Source organism: Nylanderia fulva, unplaced genomic scaffold (genome assembly GCF_048542155.1).
Source record: "Nylanderia fulva isolate GAGA-0341 unplaced genomic scaffold, ASM4854215v1 Scaffold279, whole genome shotgun sequence".
NCBI lineage: Eukaryota > Metazoa > Arthropoda > Insecta > Hymenoptera > Formicidae > Nylanderia > Nylanderia fulva.
In genome coordinates, this window is record NW_028190346.1 from 119,671 (window position 1) to 140,507 (window position 20,837).

Below are 20,837 nucleotides of genomic sequence, written 5' to 3' on the forward strand. Positions count from 1 at the left end.
ACACGCGTTTAGTCTAATTTTACAGCGGCCAATCACGAGTGATGCGCTCAGGTCACCCCGCGCAATATTCAAAATACTCGAGATCATTGGCGCTTTACGTAAGAGTGGGTTCCGTCCTGAAAACCTATAAAGGAAAAGCCCACATTCGGCGTGCAGCTTTTTATCGCTTTTCCGCTGTGAACCGCATATCGTAACCGCTTGATAGATAAACCGCAAAATTCGTTGACGACCACCGCTTATTTCCGGCTCGAAGGACCAAAAATTATGTTCACAAACGCGCTGCGTGAGAGGAGGTCGCGCTGCACTAAGGCTAAGTCACTCTCTTTTGTATAAAGAATTTAATGCTTAAACACACGTAAATACAGAACACTCAGACAAGACTTATAACAACTGTTAATAATTTCACAGGAAGAGAACGTAATCGAGATCAGAGTACAAAATAAGCGGTGGTCGTCAACGAATTTTGCGGTTTATCTATCAAGCGGTTACGATATGCGGTTCACAGCGGAAAAGCGATAAAAAGCTGCACGCCGAATGTGGGCTTTTCCTTTATAGGTTTTCAGGACGGAACCCACTCTTACGTAAAGCGCCAATGATCTCGAGTATTTTGAATATTGCGCGGGGTGACCTGAGCGCATCACTCGTGATTGGCCGCTGTAAAATTAGACTAAACGCGTGTTCTAAGAAGGCATGCGTAAGCGGGCGATCGCGGTAATTATTGGTTAATCGAGGCGTCCGTAAGAATTCGCGCATGCTCGCTGTAACCGGACTATTCGGCGGAACGGTTACAGTACCGTTAGTTGTTGTTAGTTGATAGGTTTTTTTTGTGACAGATTGATTTATTACATGGTTTTTTTCCTTGAAATACATATAAACTATGTCTCTATTTGTTATGATTTTCAATCGACCCGTCTAGAATATTCGATTAGGCGTTTCAAACAGTACGTAATTTATAAACATGGGCATGAAATTCTTCTTTGCTTAAAAATTATTAAAATAAAGCTGTGCTATTGCACGTATACAAATTTGAAACTTTATAAAAAAAAACTACTCAACTTTATAAAAAAAACTAATCAAAAAAGAGACCACAAAATAAGGAAACAATTTGTAATAAGAACATATATTATTATAATGTAATACTATCTCTTTTATAGATTTGATGGTCCATAAAAATGATAATTAGTTAGAATATAAATATATTATTGAAAAATATATAAGTACTTATTATATTATTGCACATTACGTATATTGCATATCAGTTCTACGTAATTTATAAACATAATTTATGTACGCAACTTATAAACATGGGCATGACATCCTTTGCTTAAAAATTATTAAAATAAAGCTGTGCTATTGCACGTATGAAAATTTGAAACTTTATAAAAAAAAACTATTCAACTTTATAAAAAAAAATTAATCAAAAGAGAAACCACAAAATAAGGAAACAATTTGTAATAGAATATATATTAATATTATATATATATATATATATATATTATATAATGTAATACTATCTTTTTTATGGATCTAATGGTCCATAAAAATGATAGTAATTGCATAAAATCTAACTACCTTAGATTTTTTTCATCACTATTTAGAAGATTTTCATCAACTATTTTCTCATTAATATTTTTATCAGCTGCGTTATTAGCCACAGTATTAACTTGGTTTTCATTATCGACTTCATTGATTTCATCCTCGGCCACGATTTCCAAATCATTCGCAACATGTGTTATTTTCCTGAAAAACGTTTTGTATATGTAAATTATTTTCGTTTCGTTTCCTTGGCTCTATTGCCCAGCTTAGAAGACAGCATACTTATATTATGTAAATTATTATTTTCTCTAAAACTAATTTTTTTCTAGCTTACTTAACATGGTAATATTTCATATTATTCGGCTTTTACACATATAAAGTATTACGTCTTTTTATTTAGCTTTTTTGCAACAAATACTTTATAAAATCAAGCGTAGTAAATTACGAAATCGTTGTTTTGCAGAATTAAATAGATTGCTCTACAGCAATAAAACATAAAATTTTATGCAAAACAGAACTTCGTAATTTACTACGCTTGATTTCATTAAGCATTTGCTGCAAAAAAGCTAAATAAACGTCATTTTATATATATATAAAAGAATAATATAAATCGTTATCATGTTAAGTAGGTTAAAAGAAAAATATAGTAAACTATATCTAAACATATGTTAAATAAAATTTACTTTTGTTCTCGTGAAAAGCGCACAGGGGCATGACGCAGCCATGATTTAATTGGATTGCTTATATGTTTATTGCGTATTTAAAAGACATTTAAAGGACCTTTCAAAGATTTTATGTGGCTCACATATATCTTTGGGATTTTCTGAACATCTTTTGGATATGCATACTGTGTGAATTTTCATAAAAATAAATAATATATACATATATTTGAAAGCAAAATAATATATACATATACGCATATTAGAAAACAGTCAATTATACAAAAATCATAATATAATACAGAGAACAATATTCAAATAAATATTACTTGTTTCAAATATATCATAAGTTTTTATATCCAGAAGTATATCACAAATTCATCACAAGCATTAAAATTCATAATATATTCTGAATTCTATTAAGCGTAGTATTTTTATCAAAAATATTAAATTGAAACAAAAATATTTGGATGTCTTAGTACGTTAAGTAAATTTGATTTTTTTTATACAATTTTTTTTATTATTTTTGAAAAGAAAATAAATTCTTTAAAGTGATAATAAAAATTTCTATTTGTAACAATTTTAAAGCTATTGTCAAGATTAAATTTTTGTTAACCCTCTGTTAAGATTCGTCGGACGTCTGATGGACATCCATATCACATACGTTGACACAACTTCGGACATCCATAAAATATCTGAAATAGAATGTTGTTGAAACCTATTTTGGACTTATTTGGATCATCTTGGACGTATTAACGATTCCATATAAATCCAAATAGGTCGAAAACGGTCTCATTTCGGACATATACGGACGTAATTTGGGATACATACTCGCGAATCTAATAAAATACTAAAACAATTGATTATTCAAATATAAACATTTATGACTTTTGGTTTGTACCAAAAATATTGTTTGGTCAATCTATAATAATATATAATAATTATTATATATTAATATTTATTTTTATACATATACAGTAAAAAAAGATAAATAATATACAAAAATGATCAATATTACATACAAGATGTCAGGGTAAAGATTGTGCCAATTATACTCGCGAGCAAGTAAGAATACAGTAAACTGGAACAGAAAAAAGTTTATATCATTTTGCTAAATTCGCAATAATTGTTATATTGTAAAATATTTAGCCAATGAGCGATGAAAAGCGAAAGTTGGAATTGGTAGGTATCATATACAATAGAATAGATCGGCTAAAAAGATAGTAGGGGTCGATTTATTTTATGTCATGTATGCCTACAGATTCACACTATCGCTTCCATGCGCCCCATTGGTTACATATTCAAATTAATCACATTATTTTGCAAAAGCAAAATGATATAAGATTTTTATGTTTAGTTTACTACAATGTTTTATCTACTCACGAGGTTGGACATCCGAAATTTGTATATTTGAGAATAATTATAATATATATTAATTATAAAAGATAATATATAATAGTGGAAATCTAACATATGTATGGCTTATTATTTATATGTATAAGATATATCATAGAAATATTTTTTCATTGACTGGAAATATTAAAAATCTTATTTAAAAAACTAGAAATTAAATTGAACATTTTGTTACGGAAACATTAGTATCATATTATAAATAAATCTTAACTTTTATCTTGAAATAAATCTAATGTAAAAAACTTTTGAACGCTACAATGTTATTATTACCAATATGTATCATATAATATAGATGATTAAATATATCAAAAATTTATTAATATTATTAATCTTCTTGTTATTAGTCTTCTTATAGTTATGAATGAGTCTTATTCATTTCTTTGTTTATCTTGATTCTTCTTTGCACCATTTAATCTTCTTTAGGCTCTTATAAGCCATTTCTGAACTGCTTCTTCTAAAACTTTTCTTGTTATATTCGTATTCGGAATTACTATCTTGACCGGAAACTGTAATAAAAAAATCAGCATCTTGTAAGCAATAATTTATTTTTTTATTTATGTGATTTCATTAAGATTAATTATTTAAATAAGATAACATTAATAAATTAAACAAATAACATTATCTACTTATAGACATACTTACCAATTAGCAAATCAGCGAGTTTTAAATGACAAAATTTCCTTTTCTGTTTTGCTCCTAGCCAACTATATTTTTCAGCCAGCTCGTTGGTCAACAAACGAGTACAATTGCGCTTAATAAATTCGTAAGGATTTTTTCCCCCTACTCTGGATACTTCTTTAACCTACAATAAATATTTTTTAAAAAACATTATTTTGAAAATTACAAATATATAACAATATGTTTAACAATTAATTTAATAATTTACATGTTATTAATATTACTATATAATTTTATATTATAAATTTTAATAATATATCGCTCTAATAACCACAAATTAGATTTAAAATGTAATAAATAATATAGAATTAAAAGGAATTGAAAGAATCTATTTTATTTTTTTTGAAATTTATATATTAATTTAATTTAATAAATTTTTATTTTTAATTTTAACTTAGTTACTAAGTTAATTTTTATTTTGTGATTTAGAATTTTAGATTAACTGTAATTGTTTTTAAAATATTTATAAAAATCTATTGTAAATAATTAACATTTTAAAAGTTAAACAATTAGTTATTAATTTTAAAAATCCAATAAAACTCATTAAAAAAAATTAATAATTAATAAATTATTATTACCGATATTTCGAACTTATTCGGTTGATTTAAAAATTGTTCCACGTGCTCTTCTAAATCTTCCACCGAATTAAAAGGAAGATGAGGAAAAGAAAAAATAGACTCTTCTCTTTCAGTTACATTGGGCCGTTGATGAACTTGTTGCAACAATTCATTTTTCATATCTTTTAAATCATCTGCTATTTGCCATAACTGGGTCTTAAAGTATGATTGCTGACGGATAATTTCTTTAAAATACTGAAGCACTGTAAATTAAAACAAAAATAATGTAAAGATTATTTTTTACTTACTAAATTCCAGTTTTTTAAAGATTCCATTGAGATTATATATGTATATATAAAATAGTAATTTCAGAATATATGTATATTGAATAGATTTTTGTCCGTGCTATTAACGTATAGTTATGACATTTTATTTATAAAGTGCACAGACAAAGAAAGCAATCACAAAAACATTTTTAATATTTCTTTGTATAACAAAATAATAAATATAAATAATAAAATATAAATATGATTAAATATAAACATGATTAATATAAATATAACTATTGATTAAAATAATGATTAAGATAATGAAATATAATAAAGAAGATGGTGATAAAATAATGATAATGATAAAATAATGTTAATATAATTGTTTGCGCGTACGCTCGATTGCTGACGTTGAACGCTCACGCACGAAGCTACGGATCCTGACAATCGGGTTGTAAATCCGATCGTCGATATCCGTCTCGTGTATAGATTGCACAGGAAGATTCAAAGTGGACTGTATCTTAAGGAGGGTGGACGCGCTCCGATTGGTGCGCAGGATGGGTAACGATTTAAGCCACGTGCCGAATCGAGAACCAGAATACGGAATTATATGCACAAATTACACAAAACAATCCATTTATTAACTAAATTTGTCCGAGAGTCACAATGTACATAAACGCAAATTAATTTGAAACCTTTACATAAAATCTTTATCTATTAACGAATAAAATAGTCACCGCGAAAACACGTACGACGTGGTTGTTAAGCAGTCCGAAATGTCTCACTATATGGTATCTAGCATGTGTTGCATGGACACCACCGAAAAACTATTTGTTGCATAACAATTGCTAGTTACGATGAACACGCTCAAACTCGTGTATCGAATCGTTCGAAATCTCACATTAAGATTTCGTACACGTTGCCGATTGCGGCGAATGCGATATTAAATCGCGAACCGAAATGTTTCAATTAACATGAAGAATCACTGATCACATAAATGTTACAGTGCGTTGAGCACCACGGGCTCGAAGGGATGAAAAAAAAGGAACGCAAACACAATCACGACATCAGGTATCAGTCCCAGATGACTGATCACGTGATCTGCGCGCTCCAACTCACGTGATCTACGCGTGCCAAGCGAATACACGCGAGCCTCATGTATACAATTATTACGTTCGTGGAAACAATCGGACTTCGGCACCTTGATATTTCACCATTGCGTGAATTCTGGTCCCAAATCACTGAATTCCGCTTCGTTAACAATGTTTTGAGCGCAAATTTTATGTCGCGTATATAACGGCGCACCTTGTTGCTACCGTTAATTAGCGAATGTCAAAGTGAACGTATTTCACATCTCACTTATCACTGAATCACAGCAGAATATCAATCTGAAAATTTTTTTTATTAATCAAACGAACTACGAACAATTAGAATCGCGACGGAAAACCCACATGTGACTAATCGCAAAGCCGTGCCAGGAGCGAATGCCCAGGTTCGATGACGAGGCAGTTCATCCCCGATCGATTCGATAATCGAACGCTTGAAGCGCGGCGTGTAGGTTCAGTGCGTGCTGCCCCGTGCCGGATTAACTCAAAAATTATAGAATTTCAAATTATCGACCTACTTCTTCATTCTCTTTGAACAAATAATAAAGTTCTTGACCTGGGGTCAACTTACTTCTGAACAATAATAATAATATCAAAAAATAGAATAAACAGTATAATAATAATTAATAATTATTTTTTTACAGTTATTTACTGATAGCACAGACAAAACCTATGAAAAATTATAAAGTTAGTTTTAAACAATATAAATTATGTACCAATTTTATTGTCGACAACATCTTCTGTCTTATTATTTTGTATGTTGTGCTCATTGTCCTGCAAAATATTTGAAATATTCAAAAATCCATCTTGTAAGTGCTTCGTCCGTTTATTCGGAACTTCATTGGATGATTGATCCACTGATCTTGATTGACATTTGTTGCTCTTCGCATTTTCGTAATTTGTACTTTTCAATGATTCTATGTATAAAAAAAATAATAATAGTAGTTACATATATAATCTTTGTAATACACAAACTAAACATATTTAATAATATCAGTATATACTTATTTTATAATAATTTTAATTTAGTAGCTTTTATTATTATATTAATTTAATAATTTTATTAGTATTTTAGTTTTATATATAATAAAATATATAGAATACTGCATGAATGAACATAATAACATAGGAAATTCAATTCTGAAATAATAAAAATATTGGCTCTTCTAACAGTTTTAGAATTAAATTTCATTATTTCTATTTTTTTGGAAAAGCATATCAAGTATTGTCCTATATTAGTTTTTTTATTGACCCATTTTAACTATATTGTTAAATACAATTTCTTTAAATCTTGAAGATTCATTAAAATTGTATTTAACAATATTGACTTCGCCAATTTCAAAAAATTATATGTATAATATATATATATATTATTATATATTATTATATTATATTTTAATGTATTATAATATATTTATAATATGTTAATTATTTAAAATCTATTTTCTCGGATTTTTCAAAATTTGTTTTACATAATTTTGCAACTGCAGTTTTTCTATGTAAATACTTCTGTTAAGTTTTTCTGTATTATAGATTTATTCAAGATATTAATTCAAGATATTGAATGACTAGCTGCTGTCATTAGGATATTATATTTCCCTACACGACATGAAAGATCTGATATGTCAATTGTGAAATGTTAAAATATTGATTTTTCTATTTATTTTCGAGCAAAGTTTTATTAAGTTTTTCGAATATTAAGATTAGTCGATTAAAATTTATATTATTAATGCAATTACTAAATTATGTAAAACAAATTTCGTAAAATCGGAGGAAGTAAGTTTTAAATAAATAATATATCATAAATATATTTTATAATACATTAAAATATAATATAATAATATATTATATATTTTTTATATTATATTATATATATTATGTATATTATATATTAATATTTAATATTAAAACGAACTTTGTGTGTTCATAATTGGAGGCGTCCGTAATTTAGTGCACTCTTCGGTAGATTCATCTGATGACGAAAAAAATTTCTTTGGGATAATTTTTCTTTTCGAAATGTTATCATTATCAGTCTCGGAGTTTAATTCAGATGTTAATTCAGCCTTTTTGGCTTTTTCCCTGGCTGTTTTATAGTTATCTGAAAATACAAGTAAATATATTTATATTATTATAACAAAAATAACGATTATGTACATATATTATTGATCACAAAAGTATATGTGGAATGTATAATATTTAAATATTTTATATTAACCATAACTGCTGTTTCTGAAAGTCATAACATTATATGAAGGCCAACATGTATTTGGTTCGGCATGTTTTTTGATAGCCGCTACAATTTTTTCCATGTGAAACGGTGGCCAATAACATTTTTTATTGATAATCCAGGTAGATGGGACAGCTTCAACTGTATCTTCATCTATAAACCTTACTATAGTCCATGATCTCTCCATTTCTTCAAACATTTCAACAAAAAATTTAAGGAGCATTTTATTCCAACAAAAAATTCTATTTACAATTTATATATGAAAAGGCGCAAACACTCAGTAACTTATCACAAAAATTGCAAACCTATTTCCTCTATATATTATATTGTATATTATATATATATTATATTTATCTATATATTATTATAAATTATATAAAAAATTAACATTTTTTTAGCGAAGAGCACAAGAAAAGAAAAATTTTTAAAAATATTCTGAATGTAATAAGGGAAAAACTACATACTTATTTTTATATTTAATTTCATACATTTATTTGCAATTTGCCCTAAATCCCAGGATTCTAAATTTCCAATATCATTGATTACATATATCCCTAATTTTGACGACTTACATGGTACGGTGTAAAAATCTGTAAGCGTTTTATATTTATTTCCGATTACGAAAAAGCCCTCATTATTTACAACAAAATTTCTAATAACAATAATGTTTTCGTCTTTTAAGCTACAGCAATTATCGGGTTCATTTATTTTTAAAATAAATTGTTTAAACACCGCTTTGCCAAATTGATTACAATTATGAAAATTAATAATAAGTGGACCATTAAAATGTGGTTTTAAAAATTGAGGCTCGTTACATTTCACTCTGACATTAGAATTTATACAATAGTTTCTTTCAGTTATACGACAAACAATTTGCTCTAATTCTTTATTATTTTTACGAATCATTTTTAATATAGATTGTAAGTAATTTTCAAACGGAAAAGCACTGAATTCTTGAAGAATTCCAAATTTTTTCGCGTCATCACAAATATGTAATAAATGATGCAGGTTGTGCGATGCATTTTCTTTACCATATAAATTAATAAATGTTTCTACAAAATATTGCAATAAGGAGTTGGAATAATCTAAATATTGTTCCATATGTTTTGAATTAGACAAAATAGTGATAGCTACATGTAAAGTTAAAAAACTTAAATATTGATCATGATTTAGAATAGATTTTAAAACAACAGATCCCGTATATAATAAAAAAGTTCTAAATTCGGTTGCCTTCCATCTTTTACTTTCAAACAAAGATCTTGATTTTCTATTAAATTCGGAAGGTATATATTTTTTTTGATGTTCTAATAACTTTGATATTTCAGATATTTGACAAAAGGATAACTTTGTTTTAGGTTTTCCGTAACACCATAAAGAAATCAGTTTTTTAACAACTCCCAAGAATATTAAACATGTAGAATCCTACCTATGAAAAATTAATCATTGCAAACCCATGTAGAATCCTAGGCAAAATTAACCGTTGCAAACCCATGTAGAATCGTACCCATTGCAAACCTATGTGGAATCCTATGAAAAATTAACCATTGCAAACCCATGTAGAATCCTATGAAAAATTAACCATTGCAAACCCAGAGTAAAATTGTATTAAAAATTATCCATTGCAAACTTATGTAGAATCCTACATTGCAAATCCATGTACAAAAGAATTGTATGAAAAATTATCGATTATAAACCCATGTACAATCGTAACAAAAGTAATGAAATAAAAAAAAAATTGCGCCAAGTGAAAATAGAAACTTGTACCAGTGGAAAATTAAAGTTGCAGACATATATAGAGTCGTATAATGAATCAGAAAAAATTTAAATTTGCAAATGTAGAATCGTACCATAAAAAAACTTATCTTTTAAAAAAAAAGATAAACAAGATGCCAAGTCCATGCGCCATGTGAAAAAGAAATAAAAAAATTTTAGTTAAAAAAACTGGGAGCGCTGCTAAATAATATTCTAACAATATTAAAATTAAATTGTTACTTTTAAACTCATTACAGTTAAAATATGTTTTGTGTTTAAATTAATTAATGTTACTTTAAGGTGCATTATAATTTTAAAACTTAGCAGCGCGCCCAGTTTTTTTAACTAAAATTTTTTTATTTCTTTTTCACATGGCGCATGGACTTGGCATCTTGTTTATCTTTTTTTTTAAAAGATAAGTTTTTTTATGGTACGATTCTACATTTGCAAATTTAAATTTTTACTGATTCATTATACGACTCTATATATGTCTGCAACTTTAATTTTCCACTGGTACAAGTTTCTATTTTCACTTGGCGCAATTTTTTTTTTATTTCATTACTTTTGTTACGATTGTACATGGGTTTATAATCGATAATTTTTCATACAATTCTTTTGTACATGGATTTGCAATGTAGGATTCTACATAAGTTTGCAATGGATAATTTTTAATACAATTTTACTCTGGGTTTGCAATGGTTAATTTTTCATAGGATTCTACATGGGTTTGCAATGGTTAATTTTTCATAGGATTCCACATAGGTTTGCAATGGGTACGATTCTACATGGGTTTGCAACGGTTAATTTTGCCTAGGATTCTACATGGGTTTGCAATGATTAATTTTTCATAGGTAGGATTCTACATGGATTTGCAATGGATAATTTTTGTTAATGGCGTGCCCTTAACTGGTCGCCTTTTTTTACCTTTTTTTTTAAAGGTTAGTTTTTAGAGATTATATCATTCATTTTTGTATATGATAAGCATCTTTAAATAAATAAGCAAAGAACCCGCCACCACCCCCGCCATATTTCAAAATACGACGGTCCTCTTTGCTTATTATAGATAAAAATAACTATCTTGTATTTTAAGTAAAAAATATTTTTTTGCACTTCAAGAATAATGCAGAATGTAAAGCGTTGTCATGAAATTGCTAATATATTACGAAACCTTTTTTTATATAGGACTGATCGAAATACAATATTAAATGATTAAATAGTAATAGTCATAAACTTGATATTATAAAAATCTTTTTAGGAAGAATTTTATAACTACTTTATTTTATATCGAATTAGTATTATTTATTACCTATTTTTTGTAAAAATATTATATAAACATCTTTAGCACCTTTAGGCCACTGCCTCTTTTTTACTTCTGCATCATCTATTTCGATCCAAAGATAGGCCTTCTCTACATATGCTTACATAATGACCTTCATCGGTGCACGAGCTATCATAAAGTATAGCACTCATCGTCTTGTACAATTGTCCCGCTATTAATACTTTAGTTGTTGGAACAGCACATAAATTAAATTTGTTTTCTGCTTTTATTAATTTACCATCTTGTGCTAAAAATAGTATTAAACAAATAACAATTATTTCTCTTGTTAATGTTACTTCATTTTTAAATATTTGATCAGTTCCAGTACAATATTCACATGATTCGTTGTGTAAGTGAAACCAATGTGAAAATGTAGAATTTAATAATTCATTAAGATTACAACTTTTTTTTTTAAATTATCAAGGGAAATTGAAATAGCAACATTATTTTCAACAATAGTTTTTGTATTACCACATGTTTTGCATCGCTTGGTAGAAGTTACTTGATGTTGTATCAAATTTGTAATGCAATCATATTTTTCGCAAAGTGCCGTAAGAAAATCGTACGCGTTTTGTCTTATCATACTCGAAAAATATTCTCCTAAACATTGCCGTATTGCATATGTATTTAGATTCGCATTCCATTTTCATATCGATGCATTAATATACGTAAAACGTCTGTTTTGTGCGGCAATTAATCAGAAGCGTGAGGGATGTGGTGGTTTTTGCCGGACCGCACACACTATATAAAATAATTAAACTAAACATTAGTGTAAAAATAATTATAGTAAAAAAATATTGCGATACTAAAATAAATATTTAATAATAAAATACAATAATTATTTAATAATAATAATAATAATATACATATATTTTGATCGTGGCATTAAAAGAACAGATTTTGTAATATTAAAAATTATTTCTCAAATATATAAGTTTAGTTATAACATTAAATGATACTATAAAAACATTTTCAAATATTTTTTTATATATAAGTAAATGTTAAAAAATATTTGTTGTGATATATTTATTAATAACATATTTTTAATATATAATGACATATATTCAATAAAAATTAAAGGAATTTTTAAAAAATATTTTAAAACATTTTATAGGAACAAAAGGCAAATATTTTTTAAACGTTAATATAAAAAAAAATCAGTATTTAAATTTGAACATATATTGAATGTCCATAGGATGTACTGTTTAGGACATTTGATTCATATCCAAAAAAGGACATCCAATTTATGCCCTATTTATGTCCATGGACATATGGACATAAATTGGATTTAAAATGTACGTCCATAATACATCCAGTGCTATCTGGGAATACTTCTATTTTTATTTATGTAGGATTAAGTTAGCTATATATATATATTGTGTTAAGTTGGTTATATACATCTTGTTTCTTTTGTTGGATTGCGCGCGTAAACTAGGGAGCGTTAAGCGCGAGACGATCGCGAGGTACCGATCACGAGAGAGATAGATGGATGGCGAGCGAGGCGGGGAGGGGAGCGAGCGAAGAGAGGAACAGGCAGTGTGAGTGTATGCGTAGACGAGAGCGGAGAGACATTGTACGGACCAGTGATAACGTGTCTTGTTTTACTGTTCTAAAATATATCTATATTCATACGTATATTCCTCGATCATTTTCATCCTATACACCCGGGATATAAAAAATCAAATCCTACAATTGGGGGCTCAGCCGGGATCGAGGCGAACGAGAAATCAAGACAAAAGAAGTTGAAGGAGACATGGCAGAGAACAACGACGCAGAACGAAATGACGACGTAAACGACGTGCTACAGACCGACAATATGACGATAGTCCAGTTAAAAGAAGAGCTTAAAAAACGCAAGCTCAAGGTAGCGGGCAACAAGATCGATCTGGTAACACGATTAAAGGCGGCTCTGGTCCTGGAAAATCAACAAGACGAAAGCAGCAATGACGACGTATCCAGCGACGAGAGTGACGACGAACGAGGCAACAACAATAATGGCGCCGAGGAAGACGAAGCACGAGGACGAACGAAGTTTGTACCTACTTTTAAAGACGTCGAAGAGTCAATTGATACTTTCAGTGGAGACGACGGGAAAAATATAAAATCGTGGATCAAAGAATTTGAAGATCTGGCTAAGCTGTGCGAATGGAATGCAATGCAAAAAACCATTTACGCGAAAAGACTGTTACGAGGATCCGCTCGTTTGTTTATGAAAACGGACGACTGCGGGAAGACGTGGAAAACAATGAAGGTCGCCTTAAAGCAAGAATTCGCACTGAAGGTAGACAGTCGAGCGGTGCACAAGGAGCTGCAACGAAGAAAGAAAAGGACAGATGAATCCTATCACGAATATTGCTACAAGATGATGGAAATAGCCGCACGAGCCGATGTCGAAACAAAAGCGACCATCCAATATATTATCGACGGCGTCGACGACGAGGGATATCGCAAATCTGTTTTATACGGTGCAAAAAACATGCGTGAGTTAAAGGACAAATTCGATGTTTATGTGGAAATGTTCGGTAAGTCGAAGTCAAAAGCATACGATAACAAAAAGAAACCGGTCGCGAACGTGGAAAAAAGGGAAGTGAAGCGTTGTTATAATTGCGGCGACAACAGTCATTTGAGTGCCGCGTGTCCCTCGAAAGGACAAGGCGCGAAATGTTTTGCATGCAATAAATACGGCCACATAGCGTCGAAATGTCCGGAAAGTGCAAGCGTAGAGAAAAAAAAGAGTTGTAACGTGGTACAGTACAACTCCGGAAAATGCCGAAAAGACGTTGTTATCAATAATACAAAGCTGAATGAGATAATCGATTCCGGCAGTGACATTAGTTTAATTTCCGAAGAACAGTATAAAAAAATTGGTTCGCCGACTTTGAGTAACCGTACGATAAGATTCCGCGGGGCAGGTTCGGGCGAGATCGTAACGTTAGGAGACATGCACTTGAAAATCGGTATTGACGCGGAAGTTTACGATATTACCGTACATCTTGTGCGTGACGGAACACTGCCACACGGTATACTTGTAGGATCTGATTTTCTGAATACTGTTGAAGTGTGTATTAAAAAAGGCGTAGTAAGCGTTTCTAAGGTCGTAGAGGATGTCGCGGAAGTATCGGAAGTTTATAAAATTGATATTGTACAAGACGATAAATTAGAATTGTCACATATTAAAGACGAAGGGATTAGAAAAGAAGTCGAGCAATTAATGGAAAATTATGAGCCGAAAAAAGAAAGGGAAGTAGGCATTAAAATGTCGATAGTAGTAAAAGACGATATACCGGTTACACAAAACGCGCGCAGATTATCCGCAGCAGAAAAAGCCGAGGTAGATTCGCAAATTCGTATGTGGCTAGACGAAGAAGTTATACAGCCGTCGTGTTCAGATTACGCGAGCCCGATCGTACTTGTGCGAAAAAAGGACGGCAGGGTAAGAATCTGCGTAGACTACCGGAAACTAAATGAAAAAATAGTTAAGAACCGATATCCTTTGCCGTTGATTGAGGATCAACTTGACTTGTTACAAGGCGCAAAGATTTATAGTACTTTAGATCTAAAAAACGGTTTTTTTCATGTGGCAATCGAGGAAAATAGTCGCAAATACACCGCATTCGTTGTCCCTAATGGACACTATGAGTTTTTAAAAATGCCATTTGGCCTTTGTACGTCTCCGGCGTATTTTCAAAAATATGTGAATGCTGTTTTCCGTGATTTAACGAAAGAAGGGATAGTTGCAATCTATATGGACGATTTAATCGTGCCTTCGCTTGATGTACGGGGTGGACTAGCGCGGCTTAAGATGGTATTAAAGACGGCGGCCGAGCACGGATTGTCAGTAAATTGGAAAAAATGTCAATTATTAGATTCGAAAGTAAATTATTTAGGGCACGTGATAGAAGACGGTAAAGTTTCACCCGCCGAAGAGAAAACTAATGCCATAAAACATTTTCCGAAGCCGACAAATGTGCGCTCTTTACAAAGTTTTTTGGGACTTACAGGGTTCTATCGGAAATACATACCGCGATACTCGTATATAGCGCGACCTCTCACCGATTTGTTGAAAGGCGGGGTAGAATTTAAATTCAGAGAAGAACAGGAGCACGCGTTTGATCAGTTGAAAGAAGCTCTGAGTAGTAGGCCTGTCCTACATTTATATTGTCCCACAGCAGAGACAGAATTACACACCGACGCATCTGCTCTTGGTTTCGGCGCGATATTAATGCAGCGTGACAGCGAAGATCGTATGTTCCACCCGGTATATTATGCGAGTGGCAGGACCACACCGGCCGAATCAAAGTACGATAGTTATAAATTAGAAGTATTAGCCGTTGTTAAAGCATTAAAGAAGTTCAGAGTATATCTTATCGGAATCTCATTTACCATTGTAACTGATTGCAAGGCGTTCACACAGACGATGAAGAAAAGGGACATCTGTGCGCAAGTCGCAAGATGGGCGTTTTTCCTTGAAGATTTCAGATATACAATTATACATCGCCCTGGAAAAAATATGCGGCACGTAGATGCATTGAGCCGATATCCGTTGCCAACATCAATGATAATAGAAGAATGCGAAGACAGCATGCTGGCAAGACTCCGTCATAATCAACTGGAAGATGAAGAACTGAAAAGTATCAGAAAACAAGTGGAAAAACAGAAAACAGACGAATTTGTGATGATAAATGGACTGCTATGCAAAAAGAATGATGACGATACTCCCATCGTTGTACCAAAGTTGATGCAGATCTCTGTAATTCGTCATGTTCACGAGCGCGGTCATTTCGGAACTGCAAAGACAGAGCAACTGTTGAAATCTGATTATTGGATGAAGAATATGCATTCAAAGGTCGACAAAGTAATTCGGAACTGCCTTACGTGCATTATGGCTATGAAGAAAACCGGCAAACAAGAAGGGTGGCTCCACCAAATTGATAAGGAAGCCCCGCTAGATACCTACCACATAGATCACCTAGGACCGATGCCGTCCACGCAGAAGAAATATCAGTACATACTTGCAGTGATAGACGCTTTTACAAAGTTCGTATGGCTCTACCCAACGAAGAGTACCACGACAACAGAAGTTCTAAATCATCTAATGGAGCAGTCCGCCATCTTTGGAAATCCCAGACGAATAGTATCCGACCAGGGGACAGCCTTCACATCCCATGATTTTGAATCTTATTGTAAGGACGAAGGTATTGAGCACATCGCCATCGTTACTGGCGTACCAAGGGGCAATGGACAAATCGAACGCCTAAACCGCACGTTAATTCCATTGTTAACCAAGCTGTCTATACCTCACTCGACGCAGTGGTATAAATTTGTTACACGTGCTCAACAATATCTAAATCAAATGCCAAGCCGAAGCACAGGAAAGACGCCGTTCGATCTTCTATTCGGAACACGAATGAGGCTGAAGGAAGATCCACAAATAAAAGAAATTTTGGAAGCGGAAAATGTCAATTCCTTTCAAGAAAAACGTGATCAAATACGAGAAGAAGCACGTGATGCGATTTTGAGGATGCAAGCCGAAAATAAACAAATTTATAATCGGAAGCGGAAGAAACCAAATATTTATGGCGAAGGCGATCTAGTAGCTATTCAAAGGACTCAGGGCGGACCAGGCTTGAAACTCTGTGCAAAATATTTGGGGCCTTACCAAGTCAAACGCACTTTGCGCAACGATCGCTACATTGTAGAAAAAATAGGCCAAGGAGAAGGTCCAAAGAAAACCTCAACAGCTGCAGATCATATGAAGCCATGGGCCGAACCACGCGAAGATCCACCAAGCAACGGAGATCACACAAACGACATCTGAGGTCAGATGTCAGTCGAATGGCCGAGTGTAGGATTAAGTTAGCTATATATATATATTGTGTTAAGTTGGTTATATACATCTTGTTTCTTTTGTTGGATTGCGCGCGTAAACTAGGGAGCGTTAAGCGCGAGACGATCGCGAGGTACCGATCACGAGAGAGATAGATGGATGGCGAGCGAGGCGGGGAGGGGAGCGAGCGAAGAGAGGAACAGGCAGTGTGAGTGTATGCGTAGACGAGAGCGGAGAGACATTGTACGGACCGGTGATAACGTGTCTTGTTTTACTGTTCTAAAATATATCTATATTCATACGTATATTCCTCGATCATTTTCATCCTATACACCCGGGATATAAAAAATCAAATCCTACATTTATTATAATATTTATTAATTTGTTTTTTGCTATTTTTTATATACTTTTATGCTAAGGTTAGCTAATAACGTTAAGGAAAATGGGAAAAAATTGATAATAAAGGACAAATATTGCTAATAAAGAGTTAAAGAAAACTATTATTTAAAAGAATTATTTATAAGAATGATATTAAACTGAGTAATCACATTTCTTGGCAAATAGTGTAATTTTTCTCTGTATATAGTGTGGAGATAGAAAATAGATTTAAGTTTTCTTTAATTGTACATACCTCGATTTTCTATATAACTATCGCTGATATTGATGAGCAGAGACTTTTTATATTTATCCTCTTTCTCACTAATCGTGGTATTAAACCGGGAAAAATCCAATATTCCGCGGTTAAAATAAAGGTTATGTAGACACGTGGCACGAGGATTATTCCTATAAAAGAATAATATAATTAAATAAATAAAAAAACTGGATTTTCGTCGGCCGCACAAAAATTAATTAATTTAGCGATTGACTGATCCATAAAAACGCATTTCTTCCATAATACCAATCCACACAACATGCGTAACTCTAATCGAAAACCGTGAAAATATTTGCCACGTGTTATGCATGTCTTACAGACGTATTAGAGCCGTCTTTAATACGTCTTGAAGACATGCATAACACGTGGCATAAAATATTTCCACGGTTTTCGATTAGAGTTACGCATTTAATATACCACAAAAATATTTTTATACATGTATAATATAATCCTAAAAAAATCATAAAAATGAAAAGGTCAGGCCATGTTCAAAAGAAGGCACTCAAAAATTTAAACGATCTAATAATAAATTATCACGAAAAGTAACTGATATGTTATTCAAAGTGCCAGTTCAAAGTGAACATACGTAAAGTGTATATTATCTAAATTTAGTAATAATATATTACCATGAAAAATAACTGTGATATTTTATTCAAGGTGCAAGTTCACATTGAACATACATACATATAAGTAAAACTGATTACAATTTGATTCTAGAAAATAAGTGCGATATGTTATTCTTAGTGCACAAAATATAATAGTCGTTTATAGAGATTTGATTTGAAATTCATACTAGCCCGTACAATGAAAAATAATTGCTCGTAATTCCAGAGTACCAATTTGTTAATTACTCAGAAAAATAACATGGCGGCCTGCTCTCAAAAAACTTTCGATGGGTAGAATAAATAATTGAAATAAGAGTTGTGAAAATTGTATAAATTAAAAACCTCCAATCTTTCTTTAGTAAAATTTCGAATTTTTGTATCAACTTCCGATTTGTGTTATACCGTATTTTCAGGGAGTAAGTTATTGATCAGAAAACTTTGTTTTGTTGCTCGAAACGGGTGTATATTAAGTAAAATTTATAAATGTACAGTTCTCAGGTCAACTACAATAAAGCTATACGCTTAAAAAGTTTACTGATTATTTGTCGTAATATACAATAAAAAATTACATATTAATTATTCAAGATACAAGTGAGAAATAAATATCATTAAAATATACAAAAAAAATTTATCAATTTGACTCTGAAAAGTAAGTGACATGGTTCTCAAAGTGCACGGTTTCATTTGACTTACAATTTTCTTCAGAAACACAGAAGAAAAAGGTATTTGTATAAAGTTTTGTATATTCACTTCGTTGTGTGTAGAGCTTTTAAAAATACGTTGAATCCTTATTCTAATCTAATCTTCTTCTAATGTAATACTTTTCGTACTTCAAATGTTGTAGTAATTATTCTGTAAGAGCTTCGACATTATTTCTAAATGGACATCGAGAAACATCATAGTTTTTTGAGAGCAGGCCGCCATGTTATTTTTCTGAGTAATTAACAAATTGGTACTCTGGAATTACGAGCAATTATTTTTCATTGTACGGGCTAGTATGAATTTCAAATCAAATCTCTATAAACGACTATTATATTTTGTGCACTAAGAATAACATATCGCACTTATTTTCTAGAATCAAATTGTAATCAGTTTTACTTATATGTATGTATGTTCAATGTGAACTTGCACCTTGAATAAAATATCACAGTTATTTTTCATGGTAATATATTATTACTAAATTTAGATAATATACACTTTACGTATGTTCACTTTGAACTGGCACCTTGAATAACATATCAGTTACTTTTCGTTATAATTTATTATTAGATCGTTTAAATTTTTGAGTGCCTTCTTTTGAACATGGCCTGACCTTTTCATTTTTATGATTTTTTTAGGATATCACTTACTTTTTAAAGTACAGATATATAGAGCAGCTTTCTATAATAGTAATTCATGTATAAATTAATAGTAATTCAAGTATCACAAATATATGTATTTTCGATTCTTATCACATAACTTTGTATAAGTAACAATTTATGCAATACAGTTCAAAATAATTGAAATATATGGTATATATGTACATATATAAAATATATAATTATATTATAGTATACATATATATTTTATTTAATCATATATGTAAATGTTTGTATAATTGTAATAACTTTTAACGATACATTGCACATTTATTTCAATTGCAACAGAATAAATTTATATTCTTGTATGAATATTGAAAATAAAGAATGGGCCCCTCCATCGCCCATTCTCGTGAGAACGCAACCATATATTTTTCTTCGTCTCTCCGATTTTAACACGACATACATATTTATGTCTGATAATTTTTTTCTTGATGATACTTTTTGAAATGTCATGAAGCCTAGGTCAAATTAGAAACTTATTGCACTCGTTTTAACGCAGCGCTTACAGCAGCTTTTATAAAGCGCCAGAGCAGCCGATATTTTATTTTGGCTCTTACGGCAACTTTTATACAGCGCTAGAACAGTTGATGTTTTAATGTAGCGTTTACGGCAGCCTTTATACAGCGCCAGAGCAGCCGATGTTTTATTTCGGCGCTTACGGCAGCCTTTATACAGCGCCAGAGCAGCCGATGTTTCATTTCGGCGCTTACGGCAGCCTTTATACAGCGCCATTATTTAATCTGTTCTAAGAACAATATGTATGCCCCTTGTGCTCCTTTGGGCCATTTTTTCTTGAACACTTCCATATCATTAGAATAATACCATTCCGATTTTGTGTCAGCTCTCAACATACACGTGTAGTGACCACGATTCATTT

General features: G+C 31.3%; 1 protein-coding gene and 1 long non-coding RNA gene across 2 annotated transcripts; both read right to left on the reverse strand.

Annotated features, from left to right (window-relative positions):
* Positions 1–1,578: 1,578 nt before the first annotated feature.
* Positions 1,579–20,062, reverse strand: LOC146722750 (uncharacterized). The gene is made up of 3 exons (XR_014924963.1): positions 19,949–20,062; positions 17,974–18,125; positions 1,579–1,740 (listed from the first exon to the last, which is right to left on the reverse strand). It is a non-coding gene; the product is annotated as an uncharacterized LOC146722750 (long non-coding RNA).
* Positions 6,927–8,706, reverse strand: LOC114937097 (uncharacterized). The gene is made up of 3 exons (XM_085483902.1): positions 8,434–8,706; positions 8,134–8,316; positions 6,927–7,135 (listed from the first exon to the last, which is right to left on the reverse strand). Exons 1-3 carry the CDS (start codon positions 8,666–8,668, stop codon positions 6,927–6,929), a joined length of 627 nt encoding a protein of 208 aa, XP_085340028.1. The 5' UTR covers positions 8,669–8,706.
* Positions 20,063–20,837: the final 775 nt, after the last annotated feature.

Coding starts and splice junctions, on each gene's coding strand:
- LOC114937097 (XM_085483902.1), bottom strand. CDS start 8,668: ATGCTCCTTAAATTTTTTGTTGAAATGTTTGAAGAAATGGAGAGATCA. Junction 8,317..8,433: donor TTTCAGAAACAGCAGTTATG/GTTAATATAAAA, acceptor TTGTATTTTCAG/ATAACTATAAAACAGCCAGG. Junction 7,136..8,133: donor TCCAATTATGAACACACAAA/GTTCGTTTTAAT, acceptor TTTTATACATAG/AATCATTGAAAAGTACAAAT.